The 21118-nt window shown below is 42.8% G+C and overlaps 1 protein-coding gene across 1 annotated transcript in view; it reads left to right on the forward strand.

Moving 5' to 3' along the window:
* The first annotated feature begins 3687 nt into the window (after positions 1-3687).
* Positions 3688-21118, forward strand: part of LOC138945646 (methanethiol oxidase-like) — a 25896-nt gene continuing 8465 nt past the window's right edge. The window contains exons 1-4 of the mRNA XM_070317128.1: positions 3688-4076; positions 17584-17786; positions 18539-18724; positions 20928-21051. Coding sequence (XP_070173229.1) covers positions 4073-4076; positions 17584-17786; positions 18539-18724; positions 20928-21051 — 517 coding nt within the window. The 5' untranslated portion in view covers positions 3688-4072. The remainder of the gene's footprint in view (positions 4077-17583; positions 17787-18538; positions 18725-20927; positions 21052-21118) is intronic.

The following is a 21118-nucleotide window of genomic DNA, read 5'->3' on the forward strand; positions in this document are numbered from 1 at the left end:
ACCCCCCCCCCCCCTGGCTTAAGCATGTACCTCCCAAACGCATTTTTTTGTGGGGGAGGGAGGGGGCTGGGGGTTGCATCTGGATCAATTCTTCTTCATTGCCTATACAGCTTGCTGTCGAATTTACCTTTTTCGTTCAAAGAGAGGCTTCCTTTTCCTCAAGAAACATCAAAAAACGTCAAAGCCCCCTGGACCCCCACCAAGGGGCTTTGCCCTCTGGACCCCCATCTGTAACACCCCCCCCCCCCCCCTAGTACTTACCTAGTCCGGCGGGCCCTGCATAAACAAACGCATGAACACACACACTTCCCGTCCTTTCTCCCCACAAAATATTATCATCAAAATACGTAGAGGTTACATGCCGAGTCTCAGTGATTATTAAAAATAATGGTCGAAGTTAGCGGATCATGAAAAATGCGAGCTTTAGCGAGCTTTTTCATGACCGCGAACTGAGACCATTATTTTTTATAATCACTGAGACGAGGTGTGTAACCTCTTTATTCCTCCTTTCTTCAGTTATTCAAAGAAAAGAGGAGTTTTTTGCGAAAGTTTGATCGAATCCTATTCTCTCAACCAGTCAACCTGCGCAGGCGATCGATTAATGCGCGGTTGTATAGTTCCGTGCAAATCATTCAATTCTGTTAACACTTCTTGTCAGTTTTCCTATTTTGGGCTAAAATCAAGTACACAGATATGCTGTTATTCTGCTGTGGCGGCAAAGGCAGATATTGTGTGTTCTGTATATGTTTTGGTATCGCTTAGGATAATGTTTTTTCGTCAAATGGGACTAGCAGACGAACTTTTGCACCCGTGTTCCAACGTTAAAAACTGTATGAAGTTCAGTTTTCTGGGGAAAATAGTGTATGAAACCCCTTTATGTTGTTTAAATTGATGAGATGTGTGCATTTGGTTGCGTGTGATCTGTTTATTAAATGAAATATTGTTGAAAACTGACCGTCGGATTGCAGTCTGTTGTCGAAGGAACTGAGTGAAAAGAAGGGGAACTACTCTTGTCGCTAGACAAAGTATGAGTTACTTGCCTTGGGAAATTGCTTGTGATGAACGGTTTGAGCACGGCAGATCTAGATTCAGAAAACAACCGAACTCATGGATTTTATATGGAGATTCATGTGTTCAGGCCTGTAGTTGTTAATTTAAATGCGGTATGTTTGTATTGTTTGCTCCAGAGATGTATACTTCGTACATTAGAGCGTTCGGAACTTTTCAGTCGCAAAAAGTAGTACCGAAACAGAACAACCTCTCAACCCATTGCACTATCGAGGATTCAGGCTGTTGCTGGGTCGTTATTTGTTTGGTTGCTGGGTCATTATCGAAAAATAACTACCCCTACAAGTTTACAGAGGTAAAGAAGCAGAGGGGGGAATAAAGGACTTTACACATTGCAAATGCACCAGGTAAATGTTGGAAGTCCGGCGAGAGTGAGCATGCAATGACATTGTTCAAGCAAAGCACAAATGTAACAAGAAAATTAGTTGATTAAAATCAACATGGCCGAAGCAATGTTTTCATAAAAGAAGCGGTATTGTACGGGCACATGTTGAATTTGGGTTACATGTGTTGCGGAGTATTTGAAAATCCGTAGGCATAAAACATGCAAAGAAGAGTGATAGGTCCCTGTTGTGAATATAATCAAGTGGATAAATTGATTACTTATGTTTCATGAGAACGGCAAACAACGACACATGTTCACCGCCCTCAGCTAATTGAAGAAAGAGGGCGGCCATCAATAAATAGTAGAGCATAGTGCAATTTCATGTTGGCATCTTCTCCACTGAAAGCTATAACCCAAAGACTGAAGACCAAAGTGCTTTACCCCACTTCTGACCCGAATCACCCCCCTCCTGCTAGGTACACGTGCACTCAAGTTAACCTCTGCTTTGACCTGTGTGCCAGGAGTCGGATGGGAGAGCGAGAGCGAGAGCGAGAGAGACACACACAATTTCACATAAACAGAGACAGACATTGAAAGACAGAAGCGGAGAGACTCAGAGGGAGACACAGACAAAGACATACATACACTGATACAGAGAGAGAGAGAGAGACAGAGAGAGAGAAAAAAAACCTGTAACTGATCTCGTGAGAACGGTAACAAAACGAGACATGTCAGATCTCCGAACCCATTGCAATAGATGACCGCTCCTGCGGCCATCAATAAATGTAGGCTACATGTATCATTTATTCACACAAACACACTCACACACACACACACACTTGTTGATTTGTTTGATGGTGGTGGTGGTGATTGTGTGTGTGTTCACGTGTGTTTGTATATGCGTGCGCGCGTATTTGTGTATGTGTGTGTAAATGTGTTTACGTGCGCGCGCATGTGTGTGTATGTGTTTGAGTTTTTTTTCGCAATAAAAAAATTACTTTGAAGGGACCATATTACGAACTCAACCGGCATAGCGGTCGAATATCTTAGTCCCTATATCAAGTACGCTGACACTCAAACTTCACCAAGAGCAAAGACGTAGGGGAGAGGACCCTATATTTGTTGTTTCCCTAATAAACCTCAGAATTCGATCATACAGACAAAACAGAAAATAAAAATAACTCGACTATCTTGACAGGGACGGCTAGCTACAACAGACGAATTCGGAAGATAACTCTGTCTGGTTTGTATGGGTTGTGAAAGAGTGAATACCCTTGCTTTTTACTCGGGCAAACATTGGAGGGGCCAATCACTAGCGAGGGGTGTGTCGGACACACGTCGACAGGACGTGGCACGTGAGAAGTTATTTAACTGGCAGAGGAAAAGCAAGGGCGTTCACTCTTACACAACCCATACAAACCCGACGGAGTTATTTCCGAAAATCGTCCATTTTGTCCGTACACGCCCATAGTCTGTTTCCCGCATACATGTCAATATGAAAAGAAGAACAGCCTGTCATTTGAAGAGCGTAATGGAACGGGCCTGAAATGTATATGTGTCACACACGTACATGCACACACAACCACAAATGTTCAATCAATCAATCAATCAATATGAGGCTTATATCGCGCGTATTCCGTGGGTACAGTTCCAAGCGCAGGGATTTATTTTTTTATTTTTTTATTTTTTTATTATTTTTTTATGCAATTTATATTGCGCACATATTCAAGGCGCAGGGATTTATTCATTTATGCCGTGTGGGATGGAATTTTTTTTTTACACAAAACATCACGCATTCACATCGGCCAGCCGCAGATCACAGCCATTTCGGCGCATATCCTACTTTTCACGGCCTATTATTCCAAATAACACGGGTATTTTGGTGGACATTTTTATCTATGCCTATACAATTTTGCCAGGAAAGACCCTTTTGTCAATCGTGGGATCTTTAACGTGCACACCTCAATGTAGTGTACACGAAGGGACCTCGGTTTTTCGTCTCATCCGAAAGACTAGCACTTGAACCCACCACCTAGGTTAGGAAAGGGGGAGAAAATTGCTAACGCCCTGACCCAGGGTCGAACTCGCTTCCGAGCGCAAGTGCGTTACCACTCGGCCACCCAGTCCACAAGAGACTTTAAGAGTCCACAGCACTATCTGACCAATATGATACAATTTTTAAAAAAACATTCTCTATCGCGAACATACATTCATAAAGAAACAGGCTCGATATAGGGACCTCTCCCTTACACCACCACACAGTTTGTTCACACGGGCTGTCAGTCGATCGTATCTCTCAAGGCCGAGACCCAGAGAAATGCAAACACATGCATACGATGTAAGCTTTCCATTCGACCTTCTAACCAGGGCAATTTTTCTTTGAGACTGAGAAAGGTCATTGCAACGCTTCAGGTTCACCTTTGACCGACTCGACTCTGCTTCGAACGAATGTATTAAGAGATTATAAAACCTTCGGGTCGCTGAGCGTGTTATGTCGTCCGCTAGCTTGAGTCTTGGGAGTCTACTGGTGTGTCGTCGTAGTTTTTAACCCACGACCCGCGTGAGGCGCTTTTGTCATACTTGACGAAAGGGAGAAAACAAGACGGTGTCACTGTGTTCGTGTGCATTCACTTGTGTTGGCTTGGCCCAGCTGAGGACGGAATTTTCGAACCATCAAATATGGGTGAGTCGAGCGTCGTCGTAAAGAATTGTCTATGTTGTGGTTGTGGTATGTCTTTTACTTGTCCGTGTTTCACTGGCATGCTTTTGTCCATATTTGATTTACTTACTTTTGCCAACATTTTGCTTGCTTGGTGTGTGTGTTTTCAAGAGTCAGTATAATATTTGCTCTCTTCATGCACGTGGATGTAACACGCTCGCATGATAAGTATAAGTCTTGCCGATGGGCTAGCAGAGGACATTTTTAATTATGAAAAAATGAAAGCGGATGCACTGCATTCCTCGGTCAAGGTTCTGTCCTATAAGTGTGACAGTTTTAAGAAGCTCGAGAGTTCAAACGAAGACATGTATATTAAATTGTAACATTAAGCGTGGGGCTTGTTTCCGGGTATCAATGTGAGTTTTCCATTTTTATATTTAGTCAAGTTTTGACTAAATATTTTAACATCGAGGGGGAATCGAAACGAGGGTCGTGGTGTATGTGCGTGTGTGTGTGTGTGTGTCTGTGTGTGTGTGTGTGTGTGTAGAGCGATTTAGACTAAACTACTGGACCGATCTTTATGAAATTTGACATGAGAGTTCCTGGGTATGAAATCCCCGAACGTTTTTTTCATTTTTTTGATAAATGTCTTTGATGACGTCATATCCGGCTTTTCGTGAAAGTTGAGGCGGCACTGTCACGCCCTCATTTTTCAACCAAATTGGTTGAAATTTTGGTCAAGTAATCTTCGACGAAGCCCGGACTTCGGTATTGCATTTCAGCTTGGTGGCTTAAAAATTAATTAATGACTTTGGTCATTAAAAATCGGAAAATTGTAAAAAAAAATAAAAATTTATAAAACGATCCAAATTTACGTTTATCTTATTCTCCATCATTTGCTGATTCCAAAAACATATAAATATGTTATATTCGGATTACAAACAAGCTCTGAAAATTAAGTATTTAAAAATTATTATCAAAATTAAATTTTCCAAATCAATTTAAAAACACTTTCATCTTATTCCTTGTCGGTTCCTGATTCCAAAAACATATAGATATGATATGTTTGGATTAAAAACACGCTCAGAAAGTTAAAACAAAGAGAGGTACAGAAAAGCGTGCTATCCTTCTTAGCGCAACTACTACCCCGCTCTTCTTGTCAATTTCACTGCCTTTGCCATGAGCGGTGGACTGACGATGCTACGAGTATACGGTCTTGCTGAAAAATGGCATTGCGTTCAGTTTCATTCTGTGAGTTCGACAGCTACTTGACTAAATATTGTATTTTCGCCTTACGCGACTTGTGATTTTTGTGAAAGCTAAAAAAAAACCCAGAAGATACAGGTAGTACTAATCGACCTAAACAGCTCTTCTTTTTGAGAGCTACAAAAAAAAGTTGCCTAGATTTTTGTTTTAATATTTAAAAACGTTTTTCACTGCCTGCCTTTCGGCCGGAACAAAGGAGCACGATCACGCCCATTTGCAAACACGCACACACACACACACACACACACACACTCACGCACGCACACACACACACACACACACACACACTCACGCACGCACGCACGCACGCTCACACACGCACACTCAAACACACACACACACGCACGCACTTTGGTGCCCTACTATCTGATATAGTTATTTTTCAGTGTGTGTATGTGTGTGTGTGTGTGTGAGTGTAATTGCATGCGTGATGCGTGTGTGTGTGTGTGAGTGTGATTGCATGCGTGATGTGTATGGGTGTGCGTCACAGTGAGTGGGGCAAACATTTGTTAACATATGCACAGGGACATTTCCGCTAAACGAATTCTTCCGAAATTGTGTGTGTTTGTTCATTTCACTCATGATCAGCGTTAAGCAGTAATCATAGTGTCACGATCTGTTGAGTATAGATAGCAGATGTCAATCACGGAAGATTTCAGTCGACGCTTGATCAAAACATATCCCCTCGTTGCCCCGCATTATCCTTCTAGTGCATTGTCCCAAAATGATACAGCAGGTTCTCTTGTGTGAGGGTCTCCAACTCAGACTACTCACCGAGCCGTGCAGATGGCTGATTACACACAAGCATGAGGCGCACACGTGGGTAGCACGACTCTGTTGTTGCTAGCTTACCACACCGACCCAGATCGGTGCAGGCTTTCTGCTAAAATGAAAGCATCTTTCAACACACATTTTATTACACCCCCGGTATAGGGGTGTGTATAGGTTTCGGTCGATGTGTTTGTTTGTGTGTTTGTTTGTGTTCGCATATAGATCTCAAGAATGAACGGACCGATCGTCACCAAACTTGGTGAACAGGTTCTATACATTCCTGAGACGGTCCTTACAAAAATTGGGACCAGTCAAACACACGGTTAGGGAGTTATTGGTGGATTAAGATTCTACAAGAACTTTATAGAGGGACATATTAATGGTCAAAGGGAAATAACCACACTTGTTAGCAGTGCCTGCTCAGTTGGTGGCAGTGAGAATGGTAAGGACGGGGGTGTTTTTCCTACCTCGGAGGAATTTTTTGTTTTATTTTATTTTTATATCATTATTTTGTGTTGTTGTTGTTGTTCGTGTTTCGTAAGTGACGTACTCCTTTTTCGATGTGCTAAAAAAAACTCAGCCCATAAGGCTGTGCTTTTGTGCTTTGATTTTCATTTCGTGTCCGAGTGAAAGGATGCTCTAACTTTTTGTCCTGGGCGATCTCTGATGGTTGAACATGATTGTGGACGCAGGAAGGAAAATTAATGCCTTTAGAACTCACACTGGCTAAAACCTGCTCGTGACATCCACCCCCCCCCCCCCCTTCACACACACACAGTCAATGACACAGCAGATTGAGGCATTGCAGTCAACAAGCTCTAGGACAACAACAAAAACACAGAAACGAAACACAAACACACACACACACGCAAACACACACACACACACACACGCGCGCGCACACAAATACATTATATATATATACACACACGTACGTACGCATGCATGCACTCACACACGTGACACACACACAAGCCAGACAGGAGCTGATTTATAACGACCCGTTTCACAATTAGTCCAGCCAATCATCATCAAAAATAGCGACAACAGACAGAAAGACAGACAGACAACCCATTGATCACAAATCCCTCCCACTATCAGTCATGTCATTGACAAAAAGCGTTAAACTGACACGCCGCAAAAATCGACCATCACGGTGTCAATCTTGGTATATCTAACTTGCACTTCCACACGGATAGAATGTCTACTTCATTAAAAGTAGGACCACAGCACGAGTATTAAAGCTGTAACATGACGCAAGGTTAGTGGCACATGAACCTGTAATCACATGAAAGTAGTAAAATATAGTCAGTCGACCAACTGACCAAATTGTGTGTGTGTGTATGTGTGTGTGAGAGAGAAAGAGAGATGATGTTTGTGTGTGTGTGTGTATGAGAGAGAGAGAGAGAGATAGAGGGGGAGGGAGAGAGATAAATAGGTGTCTGTGTGTGCTTCCATAGCATGCCAAATGACAGGCGTGAACGCCGAGCGAGGGGAAATGTCAACTGACAAGTGGTATTATTTTCAACCTTTGTGTACTGCGCACATGGGGTCGTGGACGTCTATTTACCGAGCTGTGACTTCGTTTTGCGGACAAGTTAATATGAACGAATAAACATGCAGGCATAGACGGACACACACGCAAGTACGCGCGCATGCACGCAAATACCTGTTCACACACCTCACGCTCGCGCACACACACATTCGCTTGCTCTGTGTGTGTGTGTGTCTGCCTGCCTGTCGGTCGGTCGGTCGGTCGGTCTGTTTGTCTGTCTGCCTGTGCTTTGCATTGAAGTGTGCATTTATAACCGTTCCGTTCCCTCTTCTGCTAAAACTTTTCAGGTGTAACATAATAGGCTTAGGCAGGAGAGTTGATGGAGGGTGTGTATGTGGGTGTGTGAGGGGGGAGGGGAGGATTATGATTGCAACAGGAGCGGGAAGGCCTGGTACCGGGATAAGAATAGCAGTTAAACATCTATTATCCAAGTCTACCACCGAATGTTTACATATTGTCCAAGTATTTGAACGGGGTGGGACCTGTGGGTAGCTCTGGGTGGGTTGGGGGTGGGGGGGCTTTGGGTTCGGCGACTTGTTGTTGTTGCTTTCCCTTTGACCATTTCATGAACTTGATAAGAGGTCTGAGCTTGTCTCTCTCTGCTTGGCTGACCTAAGGTTTGGCCAGTCCTGTTTGAGTCTTTAAAGGCACAGTAAGCCTCCCGTAAACCATCACTGAGCTCCACGAGCCTCTACATACAGTGCAAGCATACTTCCATTTGAACGCTCACCGAACGGGAATATCCTGGCTGCTTTCTGTCGAGAGTGAGACATTTTCAAAGAATTTATTTTCGTGGACTATCCGAACGGACTATCAGGCGCCTCGTTTTTTCGCTGGACCTAACTTTTAAAATCTAAATAATAAATTGACAGCTTGTTACACAAACATTCTTAAATCACAAAAGAAATCTTTTTTTCATCAAGACAAGATCAGTACAATTCGAAGTTTTGAAAGTTTGAAAAAAGAAAAGCCCGGAAACGTGTCACGCAAAACGTCTTTCTCGTAGCAGACGACGGTTCTGCATAGCTCCAGTTCCTCTGAACGGGCAACCGCCACCGCTCTAGTTCTGTATCTGTAGGTTACGTCGCTAGCATCCAGATTGGAGGGCCCCAAAGGGTTTAAAATCGTGATCGTGATTGGCGTTTTTTGACCTTTCTGTGACCGTGATTGCCGAAATTTCAATTTCTGTGATCGTGATGGGACTTTGCCCGTGATCCGTGATGACAAAAAAATCAAGTCTCGTGATCGTGATCGTCATTTGTCTTCGTGATCGTGATGGGCATTATTTCAAAGCATTTTATTTTCAACGTACATTTTTCACAGCTGTATCACTCTATGATCCTCTATTCGTCAAGGTGTTTGTGATCGTGAAAACAAAAATCAAGGTAACTGTGATCGTGAAAGCTAAAATTTTCCTTCCCGTGATCGTGATGATACCCCCCCTTTGGGGCCCTCAGATTGCTGGCTTTGGCGCGACGGGTGGGTGTGCGCAGCGACGTCGCTTAGTTCGTGTAAATCGCAGCCGTGTGTTGCGTTTTAGATTTAGAAGTACACAATAACGTGCTATTGCAGATAAGCTTACAGCGAGTCGCATTGAAATCACAAACTGACGACTAAATTGTGAAAATAAGGAAACTGGATCACACGGGTTCACGATGGATCAGGGGTAAGATAAACCACGCAAAAATAAATTCTTTGAAAATTGCTCGCTCTTTACAGAGGGCACCTAGGATGTTCTCAAGCGGTGAGTGTTTAAATAAAAGGGTGTTTGTACTGTGTGTAAAAGCCTGACAGTGTCTGTGATGGTTTACGGGAGGCTGACTGTGCCTTTAAATTCTCAACAATCAATTAAATATCTTCCTTACCATCTGAACGATCGTCTTGTCCACCTCAGAACTGTCCAGGTTTCTACATACTTACATTTGGACACATGGAGAGAAAAACAAACACGTTAGTCTGAAACTGTGGCCGTTTTATGTGTATGTAGAGTGAACTTTCTTTGCTAAAATAATTTCGAAGATTTGCAGATTGGTATAGGGGTCACTTATGAATTTAATTTACAGAACAAAATTCCCAATCTGTCCTGGCTAAGGAGATTGGCATAAGTCCCAATTGAAGGATGCTCGGTATCCCAGTCAAAAACCTTGATGTTTTGATCGTAATTCATCAGATGGTGTGCACGAAAAAGGGAAGTACTTTTAATTTATTTCTCCGTGATATTTTAATATCATCACCATCATCATCAACATCATCATCATCGTCGTCGTCGTCGTCGTCACCATCTCCTTATTTTATTCAAAACTTTATCCTCACTATCTTTATCGTACTCCTCATCATATTCCCAGACAAGACAGAATCTGTCACAAATGTTCATCAGGTGACCTTGGGGACGAGTTCCATTATATTTTTGTATGTCCTTTTTTTACCAATTATAGAAAACAGTTGTTACGGTGCTATTATTATGCCCGCCCCAATTCAGTTAAATTCAGAGAGCTTTTTTCCACTACAAAAAAGAGTTTATTGCTAAAACTCGCAAAGTTCATGACACTTGTCATGGACTGTTTGAGAAGCGAGTAAAATTTAATTTTCTTTTAGCTTTATACTCCGTTATCTGTGTTGTGTTGTTTGTAATAGTATTTTTGTCCTTATGTTAACCCACCCATCACCCCCCCCCCCTCTCCCTTCCCCCCATTTCCCATAGTAAAGAAATGTATGTAATCACTTTGCACTTGTAGTGTTTTATTATTATTATTATTATTATTATTATTATTATTATTATTATTATTATTATTATTATTTATTATTATTATTGTTGAATTGTTTCTTGTATTGTTTTTGCTCTCCCTCACCCCTCAACTCCCTTTTCTGTACATAGTCTGATTTCTTTTTGTTTTAGTTCCTTTTATTTGGTGTTGAATGAAATGTGTTTTTATTGTGTTTTTTAATTTTCCATGTACCCTCACGGGGTTTTATCGGAATAAAACTTGACTTGACTTGACTTGACTTGTCACAATCACCCCCCCCCCCCCCTTCCCTCGTCCTTCTTCCTCTTTATTCAAGAGTACCTTCAGCAGTTATGGAAATGTGTGTGTGTGTAATAGCTTACGTCATGCAACAAACATTGTGTGTGCCATTGAAGGTAAAGTCGTTAAACGTGCAAACAAACGCTGGGATTCTCGTTCTAAGTCAATTCTGGCCAGGGTTTTTTGTTACATGCGATATGACCATACCTCCACTTGAACATTTACCAACAATCAACACAGCCTGGGTGATTTGTGTGCACACAAAAACAAAACAAAAAGTGTGTTAATGATTTAATCTGTTTAACGGACACTAGTGAGAGGCTATGGAAGGGGGTCCTGATATGGCCTATATGGTCCGCTGGACCCAAAAAGCAACAACTAACTAACTAGGCTATGGAATTGATGTACAATTCTCACTCTGCACAAGAGCAGTCAGGATGTTGAGTTTTGGAATGTACCCAAGTGGACAGATGGCTTTACTCCATGTAAAAGCCTGGGCATATCTCAGATGGTCTGCCGAACAGCTTTCACGAAAGGACAGTGCCTTTAACAAAGAAAAGCAGTACGCGATATCGTAATCTTTCATCAGCTGTCTAGATTTTGCCCTTGGAATTCTCCTCGAGTCAAGCAACGTCGCTATGTTCCACATCAGTTTAACTAAGGCCTACATAGAGATCTGTGGTGACATACAGCGCAGATAGACAGACAGATAGACAGACAGACAGATAGACATACAGCGCAGATAGACAGACAGGCATTTGTGTAACATGCTGATGACATGGCATCACTTTCTGCATCACAGAATAATGCATGTAATACTCGCGCCTGTGTGTGTGTGTGTGTGTTGTGTGTGTGTGTGTGTGTGTGTGTGTGTACGTGCCTGCGTTTGTGCGTGTGTGTGTGAGTGTGTGTGTGTGTGTGTGTGTGTGTGCGTTTGTGCGTTTGTGCGTGCGTGTGTTTGTGAGAGTGAGTGAGTGTGCGTGCCTGCGTGTGTGTGTGTGTGCTTGCGTGTGTGTGCCCAATAAGTGTTTAATTCATTCTTCCTTTTTATAGGTAAGCACTTTTGTGAAATACTCCTCTTATTCAACCAAGGGTGATCTTTATCCAAAGTTGTTTGTCGTCTTGCCGGTGGCTTGATTGCACTGATTGACCTCCGAAGTTCCTGGGGTGGGTTGCATGAGAGAACTCAAATTCCAAGCTCAAACGGTTCGACTTTACTCTAAAGCTTGCTCTGTTAAGAATCCGCAAAGCACGAAACGAAGTCGGGGTGCATGAGCCGTCTTTAGGGCCGACTCAACAGAGAAAGAGGGCAAGTCGACAACGTCGACCTACTTAGAGCGTTAGTGGGAGATTCCATGACGTCACGGGAAATGTGGTCAGCAACAGCCAATGCAAACTGCAGTCTAGTAGGTTCGCGGGAAAAGGGCGCATCAGAGACCGTCTGTTACACAAAAATGTACTCTGCGGCATCTGGGCGCATTCAAGCATGCACAGGAAGCGCGCGCTCATACCAACACAGGAGATGCCGTGTGTAGTACAAAGTAGAGCGTACGGCGTTATAGTACTATTTTGTGCATTGTGCATGTTGGATCGAGTAGAAGAAAAATAAAGATTGTCTTCTTGATCTTGAATCGCTCTCTACTGAAAAGGTCAACATCGACCAAAAATTAAAAAAGTAAATACAAAGAGAAGATAAAAAATACAGTAATTACAAAAAAACACGAATTATATCAAAATAAAAAATGAAGTAAAAACAAAATAGAAGGAAAAGAAACCAAAGTCATATAATGTGAGATTAAAATTTTTTTTTTTTAAAAAGATTAAATAAATAAAATTTTAAAAATCAAATTATAAAACACTTATAACTATTAGAGACAGCATTAGGTAACAAAAGATGATTTCTAAGAAATAAAAAAAAGACAACAAATATAAAAGGTTTTAAAAAATCATCTTGCAAGCGGCAACTGGCTGGTTAAGTCTGTTATCTCTGCCAAGCTCAGCGTTAAGCCTGGGGGGGAGCAGGCTCAAAGTTAAGCAAAAAACGCTGTGCTCAACGAACGTAAGACCGCTCATGCACCCCGGTTTTCGCGCTTTTGGCGTAAAGTCAACCATCTCAACTTTGAGCACATTTCCGCCCAGCTTAAGTCGTCTCATGCAACCCACCCCAGACCTCAAAACGAAATCGTTGTGTCCTTTTGAGCTGACCAACATGGGGTCAGTGCGTTCAAGTCACTTGCAATACGGCTGATATCTTACACTGTCTTGTAACTAAAATCGCCCGTTCAGGAGGAGTATTTCTGAGGAAATATAACATGCGGAAAGGCTATGAGATTACCACATGTCGTTCGTCAGTTAAATTTTGGTTTGTCTTTTCCACATTACACACATTTATTTGGTTTTTAATGGACAACGGTGCTCTTAAAACAAGCAATTGATGTGCGTGTTTTCAAACTATTTTAATCTTGTTCATGAAGCACTTTATCTCTAAACGAAATGGACAGGTTGCACATATGTATAGGTTCAGTACAGTTCGATAGTGCTCATGAAAATGAGAAGGACGGACAAGGAGCAGTGATCACCCGTCACGTTGACTTTTGGTACATTTAAGCTTCCATGTTTGCAGAAACGCGAATGTTTTACCTGGGCAAACTGTTATCATCCGAACTGTCCCTAACTTCTTCCAAACACCACATTCGCAGGTCGTGTAACCTTGAGCTTTTCGGTTCACCTTGACCCCACGTTTCGCCCCTGTATAAAACCGCTTTAGGAGTTTTGGTGGATTAAAGCCAAGCTGTTCGTTATTTTCTCCACTTATCCAAAAATAGGGGGAATCAGGAAACAATCGATCTGAGTTGACAGTTATTTATAAATGTTGTATTGTAGTAAGATGATTTGCTTCTGTCGCCTTTTCCTCATCCTCTCGATTCCACAGAAGAGTAGTTTACAATGCCAAGAAACGATTATTTGTCATTGAAATGGAACACACTCAGTATGCTCTGAAGGCCGTTGTCACGTTTCACTCAGTATATCACATAAGGTGATTATGAAACGGTTAGTTACTTCTAACTAACTAACCACACCACGATCCACTCTCGCAGTCATACAATTAAATAGAAACAACAAAAGTATAAGTTTCAGACGCCTGTTTATGTAATAACTCGCCACCTCCCTCGAGACTTCACCCAAAATATATTCTTTTACGTTCAAAACGTAAAAATACCAAGAGGTCACTGACAAAATGCCAGTTAGAATATAGAAAATTATAGTAACACGCTGATCCCGTGTAAAGTTAAGAAATGTATAGCTGATCTGCCAAAAGTGCTAATTTATGCAGGTGTCACAAACCCACGCTGTCACCACTCGAGTATAATCATAAATATCACAGATGACTAGGTGGTAATAAGGGTGCATAAGACACGGTGCACTTAGCTTTGTTGTGCCACTGAGTGGGCGGCCCGTAATTAGTTCATAGTCTCCACAACTGCTCGTAGAATGTAGTGCCGTCTGGCGTGGCTACGAAGCAGGGAAAAGTGGAGACATCAGGCGCCTCACTCAGTCGCTGGTTAGCCGGTTAGCTGGTTACATCACACGATCCGGTTACAGCGTCCGCAGACAACAGCGTCCCGCAGATAGGCAGCAAAAACAGCCAGCAACAGTTGTGGGTAGAAATGAAGAAAGGCTGCAACAAAAAGCCTCGGTGCACTAGACATGTCATGCTACCCCTCACACCCCACCTTTAAACATGTCACCCTGACATATTTCATCGAGCACGTGGGCCTGCACAAACGGACTTTTACAACAACAAATCAGCTATTTTCCTTCCTTCTCTCCATATCTGCAAAAACCATATACAGATATTTTAGCGTCACAAAGAGCAAATTATGCGCTAACCTGGAAAGAACAACAGAGAGTATTTCATTCCACAAACACAGACTCGTCAACAGCGTTAAATAATGATTTATTACCTCAAAATTCTATGTAGGTAGCACTCTCATGGAAGCAAAAACCGCTTCCTCCTTTGAATGGCACCTGTTCGTCAACAGCGATATCCCATTCAACCTCTTGCTGAGTCCTTTATGCGGTGAAATTACCTTCCCGCACAGCGAAGAGAAATTGACGACCCGTTACGTCAGACCGCATGTGAACGGAGAGAAAGTGGTCTCAAACTGAAGTTTCCTGAAGCCCTCCTGAACATATGCAGAGCGGCGCGTTGAATATCAATACAGAACTCAAAGCGATGAAGTCCATCAAACTAGCAGGAAATATAAGACACCGACCGTTCTCCCCAGCGCTGAGTTTTCGAGTGTCCAGTTAACATGTCTCAGACAGACAACCTTGACGAAATCACGTGACTAACCCTGTCACATACCCCAGTTCAGTTATCGACAATTCTGCCTCGACAGCAGAAATCACCCCCGTGAAATCCGTGCAACACAAAATACCCGTGTTCGTTTTGCGCTGTCAGCAAAACCCACAACCGTTGACAGAAAGCACAGGCGTTTTCTATCGCAATGGTGACCAAGAGAAGGCACCCCACCGAGTGACACTTTCTTGATCCATGTCACTAGATCGTGACAGCCGTCCTTTCTCGAGCCTGACGTCGACTTCGCGATTTTTTTGTAACCGAAAACTCTGAGTGCCGAAGTTTCGTGCGGCGAGCTTCGAGAAGTCGACTTCGCCCAATTTAATGCAAGGCAGAAACGTTGGTGAACCGAATGTTAATGACAGTGAAACATACACAGACACACACAAACACGAACACACTCTCGCGCCCACTCACACACACACACACACACACATACACACACACAGACAGACAGACAGAGAGAGAGACAGAGAGAGAGAGAGAGAGACAGATTCGTGAGGCGCTTGAGAACATTTCAGGCCACTGCGCGCAACGGCTTACACATGTGAGGTCACTCTAGGCCATTCACTGTCTGGGGGTCATGTCAATTACATGTGTGTGACTGACCCTTATCGGTTGAAAGAGGACCGCTAGCATGTTTGCCGGACAAAACTGAATGTATTAAATAATCTTGAAGGTACACGCCCAACACCAATACGATTCAAGCAAATCTAGAGGTAATTGTCAGTCGTCACTTGGTATGCCTACACTTCTTGCAGACTTTGTACGCTCGCTTTCTCGCAGACTATAGTCACCGAGTTACAAGGAGCAAAGGTCACACAACCAAATATCAAAAATATGAAAGCCTGAGGCAAGTAAAATATTTTTTGTTGATTTTTTCTTTGCGCTATCAAAATGTACTTCTCCAATATCCAATCCTCATGGCACCACCCTGTACACACCTGTCCATGTCGTTGTAGATTTGTAGATCGACCATCGCGCAACTCCCAATAGGTCCGCCTGGGCGTTGATGCAGGATACACAGAATCAGTAGGTCTACCACTGAAGTAAGGACCTGAGACATGATGCAGGCATTCTTCTTCAAGTTCTGCGTTCGTGGGCTGCAACTTCCCCGTCCACTCGTTGTTGTTGTTGTTTTGCACGTGTGGGCTTTGACGAGTATAGCCGGTCAGTTTTTCCCCTGCCATACAGGCAGTCATACACCGTTTTCGGGGATGCATGCCGGTGTCACGAACCGAAACCTCTGCTGAGCAATCCTTCTCATTGCGGTCAATGCGCATGCGCCAATCTTAGACTTAAAAAATGCGACCCTTTGACCGAACGAACCATGGGTTAGGGTTAGGGTTAGGGTTAGGTTGTTCACGACCTGATTAATCTCCCCATGTTAACGCATGCACATTGACCGCAATGAGAAGGATTGTTCAGGCAGAGTTTTCAGTTCGTGACATCGGGTACTTTGTGTTTCTATAATCCACAGAACTCTGAAATGTACCACAGGGTCTTTTTGTTATGCCGCGTACTTGTTGTTTTGCATGTGTGTTCACACGAAGAGGAGTGGGAGGGCACCAGCAGGTCTGCACATAATTGAGGGCCCCAAAGGGGGGGGGGGGGGGGTATCATCACGATCACGAGAAGGGACATTTTAGCTTTCACGATCACAGTTATTTTTAATTTTTGTTTTCACGATCACAAACACCTTGACGAATAGAGAATCATAGATTGATACAGCTGTGAAAAATGTACGTTGAAAATAAAATGCTTTGCAATAATCAATCAATCAATCAATCAATGAGCCCATGACGATCACGAAAACAAATCACGATCACGAGACTTGTTTTTGTTGTCATCACGGATCACGGGCAAAGTCCCATCACGATCACAGAAATGGAAATTTCGGCAATCACGGTCACATAAAGGTCAAAAAACGCCAATCACGATCACGATTTTAAACCCTTTGGGGCCCTCATAATTGGATCTGGAAGATGGAAAAACAAGTCTGAATCCTTAGCACAACAAGCGCACCTGGCTTTCAAATCCAATCTCTTCTTCCAAATGTTTCGAGCCGATCTCCGAATTCTGATTTTTGTTTAAAGTGCACAAAAGTCAGACCATTTGACCTACAAATTAAACTTGTATGCACTTTCTAAACAATGTTCCAATATCAGGGGCGGACGAGGGGGGGGGCACAGGGGGCACGTGCCCCCCCCCCCCCCCCCGAAAAAAAAAGAAGAAAAAAAAATATTTTTCTATGACCATTTAATTCTAAGTTCAAATGGCACCAGATGGCACCATTTTGCTTCTTTGGGAAAAAAAAATTTCCGGGGGGGCATGCCCCCGGACCCCCTAGCAAATTCGGGAGCTTCGCGCCCATCACATTCACTTTCGATTCAAAGTGCCCCCCCCCCCCCCCCTTACACAGCAACTGATCCGCCCCTGAATATTATTAAATCGAACCCCGGACTTTCGAATTGGAAGGCCGACGTCCGAACCGCTACACAACTGCGCCCGTCATGCAAGCACTCATTTTTCTGTCATTTTCTCCATTTTCAGCACATCGTCTGGAGGCTCTGACCCCAGCATTGACGTCATGCTGCAAAGGACCCGGATACGCCACACCGCTGGACGCCATGCGAAATGGGCCAAGGGAGAAAATCGTCTATCTACCCTGCATTGTCCCCCCTGGCTTTCGCGAGAATCGTCACAACTACCTGGCCACTGTGGATGTCGACCCCCAGTCCCCCAGCTACGGAAAGGTGGGCATTGAGTAAAAATTGATTTTTTTGGTTAATCTGTTGATTTTGCAGTGACGTTTGGTAAAGAGAGTACAAAAAAATCCAACAAAAATAAAAATAAAAAGAGGGGGGGGGGGGGGGGGGGGGGAGGGGGCGTAGTTTTGTTCCACTTGTCAGTCCCCCAGCTATGGAAATGTGGGCATCGAGTAATAATTGAATTTCTTCGTTAATCTGATGAGATTGGTCTGTTCCGAATGAAGTTGAGTTTAGTAAAAGGTGAAAAGAGGTGGGGGGGGATTGTTAGTTTTGTTGCAAGGTGGGGGAAAGGCGTAACTATAGTAGGCTGTAGCTGGTTCTATTCGCGTTTTGTAGGAAGAGAGAAGGAGAGAGACAGGAGAAAACATCTGTATTTATAAATGAGTACAAATACATGCTTTTCTTAAACATCCAGCCTTCGCCCTAAAGAGAGGGATAGCGAGAGAGAGAGAGAGAAAGAGAGAGTGACAGAGACATAGACAGAGACAGACAGACAGACAAAAAGACAGAGACAGACTAACATACAGAGAAAGACAGACAGACGGAGAAGATAACCACCACTTCTTCATGTTCAAAAACAACCAAATCGTATATCATGTCAGTAATTTAATTATAAGTGTGCATCTAATGACAAAACGTGAACACTTTACCTGAACACAAAACATTTTGAAGAGGAGAACAAAATCGCAAGTCTGTCACAGTAACGTACACTCTCACACTCTCACTCCACGTGACAGGTCATCCACAGACTGTATATCCCCTACGCCAGCGACGAGCTGCACCACTCGGGGTGGAACGCGTGCTCCAGTTGCCATGGCGACGCCAGCAAGGCACGTGACAAGCTCATCCTGCCCTGTCTGGACGGTGACCGCATCTACATCGTGGATATGGGCAAAGACCCCAGAGAACCCCGGATGCACAAGGTGGGCGTGACACTGAAACATCTAAAGTGCAGTTCACATGGCAGACTTTTCAACCAACTTTTCCCCAGTGCTATCTGATTATTTTTTTAAACTTCATTTATGAAAATAAAAAAATAAAAAAATAAATCCTGTCATGTTAACACATTTGTGATTAATATCAATTAGTTAGGCCTAAAAAAAATAGGTGTGGTTACGGTAACCCGACCTACCCTATTTTTAGGGGCCGATCCTATAACTTTTTATTACATTTGTCAAAAAAAAACAAAAACAAAAAAAACCGAGTGCAAAAAACGCAATGAAAGCGAAAGCGCCCGAGTCGCACACTTATTTCCCTGTCAAGTAGGTTTAATTTGTACACATTAGAAAAAAAGGTTTAAAAAAAAAGTGATTACCTACCTACCCTATTTTTTTGGCTATGTAACCACACCTATTTTTTTTTGGCTATGTTACCGCAACCACACCTATCCTTATCAATCCAGGTTGACCTATTTCTGGTTATTAATCGCGAAGTGTTTTGTCCCATTATTACATTTCTTTTTGTGTGTATTTTTGTTGTAATTCTTTTCTCTCAAATTCATGTAACCCTACGGGTTTTAAGAAATACATATTGCCTTGCGTTACCTTGCCCAACTTTAGTCGGTTGGAAATCGCTTCCAAGTTGTCGATGAGGCCAAGTCGGCAAAAAATCTGCCATGATAACGGCCCTGACAAGTTAGGTTCGATTTATTTAGGCCAGATTTAAGCGGCGACTCGAAAACTCAATTGAGTGCTGTTCGACTCGGCCGTGACTTTTCCCCAACTTATGTCGGTTTGAAATCGCTCCCGAGTTGTCGAGGACAAAAAATCTGCCATGTTAACGTCCCTGACGATTTAGGTTGGATTTAATTATGTCAGATTTAAGCGGCGACTCAAGGTTTCAAGGTTTTATTTCGGCTTTAGGCCCATAAGGCATTTAAGCAAACAAAAGTACACAATTTACAATTAAGTCACACGCACAATTCTTCTTCTTCTTCGTTCATGGGCTTAGGCTCCCACGTACACTCGTGTTTCTGCACGAGTGGAATTTTACGTGTATGACCGTTTTTACCCCGCCATTTAGGCAGCCATACGCCGCTTTCGGAGGAAGAAACACGCACAATGAGAGTGCACGCAGGCACAGCAAACAGTGTATTTAATTAAACACCAAAAGAAAAACATAACACACTAACAAAAAGAAACCACATCTTCATCAACTAGAGCTCTACCTCACAAAATTAAGAGAAAAAACAAACTAAGCAACAACAAAAACAGACAAAACCAACAGAGTAAGAACCACAACAAAACACAACGAAACACGTAAATCATCTAACTAAACTAACTCATAATAACACTAACAAACTTAGCCAACTTAACCAAGATATTTTTTTTTTACATTCATTAAAGCTTTATATTTAATAACATTTGCATGATGCTGAAAATAATGTCCAATATACTTTTTTCGTTCCTTCACGATACTATCATATTGACAATGAAACAAAAAGTGAAATTCATCTCCTATCTTACCACTTCCACACAGCTTACATATTCTTTCATCCCTCGGGATGTTCAAAAAACGTTCCTGGTGAATAGGTAACTTATGATTACTTAACCTAAATTTTAAGAATTTTTCTCTCAGGGACCCAGTCAAACACATCAAATATTTTTCTAAGCAAAACTCATTCTTATACAAACAATAATTATAACAAACGCTATTGTTGGCAGATTCACTTTTCCAGCATTGCAAATATTGGTCTCGCAGTCTTTGTTTTACAAGGTTCTTGAAGACATTTACTGTAAACTCGAACACTTAGTTGAACGCTGCTCCACTCGGCCGTGACTTTTCCCCAACTGTTGTTTTATGTTTATACGTATCCATAGAGCAGTGGTAATCCTAGTATCAGAGAACACTACAGAGGCCCACAAGTACCACGTGTAGCCAAGACGTGTACGTGTAAATGTTGACGTCGAAGAGGTTTAGGCTAGCGCATTATCAGGTGTTTACGCAAGTACACCCATAACGTCGAAGAGGTTTAGGCTAGTGCATTATCAGGAGATTACGCAAGTACACCCATAACATCGAAGAGGTTTAGGCTAGTGCATTATCAGGAGATTACGCAAGTACACCCAGAGAGGATGCTAGAAAAGTGCACCGTTCTCTATCTACCCTTGTGTATTGTGTGTTCAGATTGTGGAGACGACAGACGTACAGAGAGTGTCGGGGTTAGGGTCACCTCACACCAGTCACTGCCTGGCGTCCGGCGAGATCCTCATCAGTTGTGTGGGGGACGCTGATGGAAACGGAGGCAAAAGTAAGTGCTGCTTTGCATGTCTCATTTCTGTTATCCTAAGCCTGTTCACTTCATGTTCTTGAAAAAT

This window comes from Littorina saxatilis, linkage group LG13 (assembly GCF_037325665.1).
Source record: "Littorina saxatilis isolate snail1 linkage group LG13, US_GU_Lsax_2.0, whole genome shotgun sequence".
NCBI lineage: Eukaryota > Metazoa > Mollusca > Gastropoda > Littorinimorpha > Littorinidae > Littorina > Littorina saxatilis.